The 6597-nt window shown below is 40.0% G+C and overlaps 1 protein-coding gene across 1 annotated transcript; it reads right to left on the reverse strand.

Annotated features, from left to right (window-relative positions):
* Positions 1-2563: 2563 nt before the first annotated feature.
* Positions 2564-4372, reverse strand: LOC132558269 (uncharacterized). Its single transcript, XM_060222811.1, has one exon. It carries the CDS (start codon positions 4370-4372, stop codon positions 2564-2566), a length of 1809 nt encoding a protein of 602 aa, XP_060078794.1.
* Positions 4373-6597: the final 2225 nt, after the last annotated feature.

Raw genomic sequence — 6597 nt, forward strand, 5'->3', positions numbered from 1 at the left:
GGGATACACCCGCCATCCTGTCACTATACACTTACAAACCATGAAACATCATCAAACACTCACCCTGGACACCATTTCAACCGGATACACCCGACATCCTGTCACTACACACCAACAAAACCATGAAACATCGTACAACACTCACCCTGGACACCACTTCACCCGGATACTCCCGACATCCTCTCACTACATACCAACAAAACAATGAAACATCGTCCAACACTCACCCTTGACACCATTTCACCTGGATATTCCAACATCCTGTCATCAGACACCAATAAAACCATGAAACATCGTCCAACACTCACCCTGGACACCATTTCAACCGGATACCCACGACATCCTGTCACTGCACACCAACAAATCATGAAACATCGTCCAACACTCACCCTGGACATCACTTCACCCGGATCCTCCCGACATCCTGTCACTACATACCAACAAAACAATGAAACATCGTCCAACACTCAACCTGGACACCATTTCACCAGAATACACCCGACATCCTGTCACTACACACTAACAAAACCATGAAACATCGTCCAACAATCACCCCGGACACCATTTCACCTGGATACTCCCGACATCCTGTCACTACACACCAACAAAACCATGAAACATCGTGCAACACTCACCCTGGACATCATTTCACCCGGATACACCCAACATCATGTCACTAGACACCAACAAAACCATGAAACATCGTGCAACACTCACCCTGGACATCATTTCACCCGGATACACCCAACATCATGTCACTAGACACCAACAAAACCATGAAACATCGTGCAACACTTACCCTGGACATCATTTCACCCGGATACACCCGACATCATGTCATATACCGTGCAACGCTAACCCTGGACATCATTTCACCGGGATACACCCGACATCCTGTCACTTCACACCAACAAAACCATGAAACATCGTCCAATACTCACCCTGGACACCATTTCACCGGGATACTCACCATATCCTGCCACTAGACACCAACAAAACCATGAAACATCGTCAAACACTCACCCTTGACACCATTTCAACGGGATACACCCGACATCCTGTCACTACACACCAACAAAACCATGAAACATCGTCCAACACTCAGCCTGGACACCATTTCAACATGATACCCCCGATATCCTGTCACTAGACACCAACAAAACCATGAAACATCGTGCAACACTCACCCTGGACACCATTTCACCGGGATACACCAGACATCCTGTCAGTAGACACTAACAAAACCATGAAACATCGTCAAACACTCACCCTGGACACCATTCACCGGGATACACTCGACTTCTACAAGCTCGTGTATTTTTGTCACAAGCTGTTATCGGTACACATCCCCTAACATGCTATGCGTCATTTGGATACTCAATCCACACTCATTTTAATCAGATACAAATACCCAATTCGGAAAGAATGTTTTCCAGTCATTTTGACCGAAATTAAATCCTGCCTTTTCAAAGAGGATATTAAACATGTGGACATGATGATATATTAGACCAGTTCAATACTTTCGATTCAAGCCATTAGGCGAGTGTCACAACAATTTCTTAGGTCTAAATGCAATGGAAAAGTGTTTTGTATTCAACAATTAACGTTAATCCTTTTCACACAGAATGAAGTGAAACACTATCTCATCTCCCTTAAAAGACGAATTTCAACGCGGACGGTACATTTTTACCAACAAGATCATAGTGTAACGTCATTAACTTATGCTGTCACAAGTGATATGATATACCTTTGACGTCACAAATGATATGGTATACTTTTGACGTCACAAGTGATATGATATACCTTTGACGTCACAAGTAATATGATATACCTTTGACGTCACAAGTGATATGGTATACTTTTGACGTCACAAGTGATATGATATACCTTTGACGTCACAAGTAATATGATATACCTTTGACGTCACAACTGATATGATATTGATGACACGGATGTAATATATAAATACATGACATGGCAGGAAAGTTAATTTCGTTTTCTATTATGACGCCATGATCTATCTGACATCATCATGTGTTGGTCCCACGCTTGCTCATAACTTTTATGATTTTTTTCTTATTTCTATTGTTGACAACCAATATAAGCATGAAAATATTTATTATATATATAAGTTATTCCAGAAGCAGACGTTATTCTGATCCTTGTCTAGACTCCGCAAACACCTATTATTTCAGACGTATACTATTCCGCTCCGGATGGATGTTTATAACCTTTCACAATGTATTATTAAAATTTGACACGTGTTGATATAAATTGAAGGTTTCCGTCAGTATCAGTACTACACCTGTAAGTTATCAGGGGACACGGGATATAAATTGAAGGTTTCCGTCAGTATCAGTACTACACCTGTAAGTTATCAGGGGACACGGGATATAAATTGAAGGTTTCCGTCAGTATCAGTACTACACCTGTAAGTTATCAGGGGACACGGGATATAAATTGAAGGTTTCCGTCAGTATCAGTACTACACCTGTAAGTTATCAGGGGACACGGGATATAAATTGAAGGTTTCCGTCAGTATCAGTACTACACCTGTAAGTTATCAGGGGACACGGGATATAAATTGAAGGTTTCCATCAGTATTATAACGATCTAAACAATTGTGTGATCCAGTTCTGTGACATTTTGTGAAAGATTTCGTGTCATAACTAATCCAGCCCGACGTCTTTCCTGTCGCTAACCAATGTTGTGAGTGAGCGTAGATTTCATGTCCATATCGGTTTCTCACGTGTAGTCCAGGGTTTCTAGGCACGTTTACCCACTGACCATGGAACTGTATTTTGGTTGGCGCCAGTGATTTACGTAATAGTAATTCAGAATCCATCAGATGTTGTCCATATAACTCGGCATGCCAATGTTTACTGGAAATTTTGAATTTCCCGCCAGCAGTGCGATTGTCTACACAACACCATAATGATGAGCCGTCATGAAAGGAATAGCCTGCCTTTCCAAAAATATGCTTGAGATTTTGAAATTGTGAATAATTAGCTGTAAGGAACGTGATGTCAGCGTCTCGTTCCCAAGGCAATATTTTCTGAAGTTTGACTGCACCAAGTAGTGTGCCTTCTTGTAGCTCACATATCACTCCCGTCTCTGCGCATGCGTTCATGATGAACGTCACTAGTCTGGCCACCTCTTCGAGACAGCATGGTGTCACAGCGAAACCTGTACCACTAAAACAGGAAAACAGTCCCGAGCAACCAAAATCAAGCACAAAATCGGAAGATAAAAGTTTTATTTGTTTCAAGTCGTATTTCTCTGCGAAATCTTTCCATTCTAAAGATTTGAGGCTTCTTGTTGTTCTGTTGACATAAAACATTGAATCTGGACAGACGACAGACTCACCACCAGCTCGCATGAAAAAATCTTCCCACACACCTTCACCTGAAATACTTCCATCGAAACTGATCTTAGAAATTGTCGTTTTACTTACAACAAATGCACTTTCTATGTGATCACAGAAAACACACTCATTGAGAGACTCGTGGTAGCCTTCCTCGTATACAAGCGTGTAGTTTTTATATGCTCGCTGCAGACATCCTAGTTTCCAGTGGCCATTGGAGTCCCGAGAAGCACCACCGGCGGAAGTAAGTTTAAGGCGCTCAATCTCGCGAATGAGACGATGTAAACGGGTGTCGTTGTTAAACATGATCAAATCACGTGCGAACAGAATGTAAGGCGTCCGTACAGAGTCGATCAGGTTGTTCCATATGTCACCTTTACTTACCGTGCGATCGTACGATTTGAAACGAACGTTTGGGTATTTGTCTCTTATGACCTGGTTAAACTCAGCAGTGTACACACCCACTATCACCGACAGGTTTTCGTTATAATTATGTATATCTTCCAAAATTCTGCTCAGATTATTGAGTCGATATTCCTCGTGTTGCATAACTATAGTAACCAACTTTTCCTCGGCAACCATGTGACCACAATGCAGCTGTTCGAATCCTCGGTCAAAGAAAGGATATCCGAATGTAGTTCCTTTGTAAATTTCTTGACACACACTGTTTGGTTCGTGTAACTCTCTCTGAGTCACTGACACAAAGTCCAAGTCAAAAGCTTGTAACATTTCATCCATCACGCCCACCACTGTTCTCAAAGCATCCGCAGACTTCGTCCCACGGACATGGATTTTCGCCTTGTTTATCAATAGTGCAGCTTCTACCAATTTAGATTTGATAAATAGGTCAGATTCGCGATCTTCCTTCCTCAATGGACGAAGCTTCCAGTGGTTTATTTTGTGCGTTACGATGCTATTTTTCATGTGCACGTGAATAGTTATAACCAGGAACGTGACGAGGAAGAAGACCATACCAACCACATACCACTTCAGGTAGATTGTCTGCATCGTGTGTCCCCTACAACACACAGAAGGAGTTTATGAATACTCCGACATACAGAAGGAGTTAATGTCACAACATACAACAGATACAGGAGTTAATATCACAACATACAACAGATACAGGAGTTAATGTCACAACATACAACAGATACAGGAGTTAATGTCACAACATACAACAGATACAGGAGGTAATGTCACATACAACAGATACAGGAGTTAATGTCACCTACACCATACAACAGATACAGGAGTTAATGTCACCTACACCATACAACAGATACAGGAGTTAATGTCACAACATACAACAGATACAGGAGGTAATGTCACCTACAACATACAACAGATACAGGAGTTAATGTCACAACATACAACAGATACAGGAGGTAATGTCACCTACACCATACAACAGATACAGGAGTTAATGTCACCTACACCATACAACAGATACAGGAGTTAATGGCACAACATAAAACAGATACAGGAGTTAATGTCACCTACAACATACAACAGATACAGGAGTTAATGTCACAACATAAAACAGATACAGGAGGTAATGTCACCTACACCTTACAACAGATACAGGAGTTAATGTCACCTACACCATACAACAGATACAGGAGTTAATGTCACCTACAATATACAACAGATACAGGAGTTAATGTCACATACAACATACAACAGATACAGGAGTTAATGTCACCTACACCATACAACAGATACAGGAGTTAATGTCACATACAACATACAACAGATAAAGGAGTTAATGTCACCTACACCATATAACAGATACAGGAGTTAATATCACTTACAAACATACAACAGATACAGGAGTTAATGTCACCTGCAACATACAACAGATACAGGAGTTAATGTCACAACATACAACAGATACAGGAGTTAATGTTACAACATACAACAGATACAGGAGTTAATGTCACAACATACAACAGATACAGGAGTTAATGTCACAACATACAACAGATACAGGAGTTAATGTCACCTACAATATACAACAGATACAGGTGTTAATGTCACAACATACAACAGATACAGGAGTTAATGTCACCTACAACATACAACAGATACAGGAGTTAACGTCACAAAATACAACAGATACATGAGTTAATGTCACAATATAGTACAGATACAGGAGTTAATGTCACAACATACAACAGATACAGGAGTTAATGTCACATACAACAGATACAGGAGTTAATGTCACAACATACAACAGATACAGGAGTTAATGTCACAACATACAACGGATACAGAAGTTAATGTCACAACATAAAACAGATACAGATACAGGAGTTAATGTCACAACATACAACAGATACAGGAGTTAATGTCACAACATAAAACAGATACAGGAGGTAATGTCACCTACACCATACAACAGATACAGGAGTTAATGTCACCTACACCATACAACAGATACAGGAGTTAATGTCACCTACAATATACAACAGATACAGGAGTTAATGTCACATACAACATACAACAGATACAGGAGTTAATGTCACCTACACCATACAACAGATACAGGAGTTAATGTCACATACAACATACAACAGATAAAGGAGTTAATGTCACCTACACCATACAACAGATACAGGAGTTAATATCACTTACAAACATACAACAGATACAGGAGTTAATGTCACAACATAAAACAGATACAGGAGTTAATGTCACAACATACAACAGATACAGGAGTTAATGTCACAACATACAACAGATACAGGAGTTAATGTCACAACATACAACAGATACAGGAGTTAATGTCACAACATACAACAGATACAGGAGTTAATGTCACCTACAGCATACAACAGATACAGGAGTTAACGTCACAAAATACAACAGATACAGGAGTTAATGTCACAATATACCACAGATACAGGAGTTAATGTCACAACATACAACAGATACAGGAGTTAATGTCACATACAACAGATACAGGAGTTAATGTCACCTACAACATACAACAGATACAGGAGTTAATGTCACAACATACAACAGATACAGGAGTTAATGTCACATACAATATACAACAGATACAGGAGTTAATGTCACCTACAACATACAACATATACAGGAGTTAATGTCACAACATACAACATATACAGGAGTTTATTTCACCTACAACATACAACAGATACAGGAGTTAATGTCACCTACAACATACAACAGATACAGGAGTTAATGTCACAACATACAACATATACAGG

The sequence above is a fragment of the Ylistrum balloti genome, unplaced genomic scaffold (genome assembly GCF_031769215.1).
Source record: "Ylistrum balloti isolate Yb309-2 unplaced genomic scaffold, AGI_CSIRO_Ybal_v1 Utg370778, whole genome shotgun sequence".
In the NCBI taxonomy this organism is placed as follows: domain Eukaryota; kingdom Metazoa; phylum Mollusca; class Bivalvia; order Pectinida; family Pectinidae; genus Ylistrum; species Ylistrum balloti.

Bases quoted from the DNA above. Each gene is read 5' to 3' on its own strand.
- LOC132558269 (XM_060222811.1), bottom strand. From the start codon at position 4,372: ATGCAGACAATCTACCTGAAGTGGTATGTGGTTGGTATGGTCTTCTTC.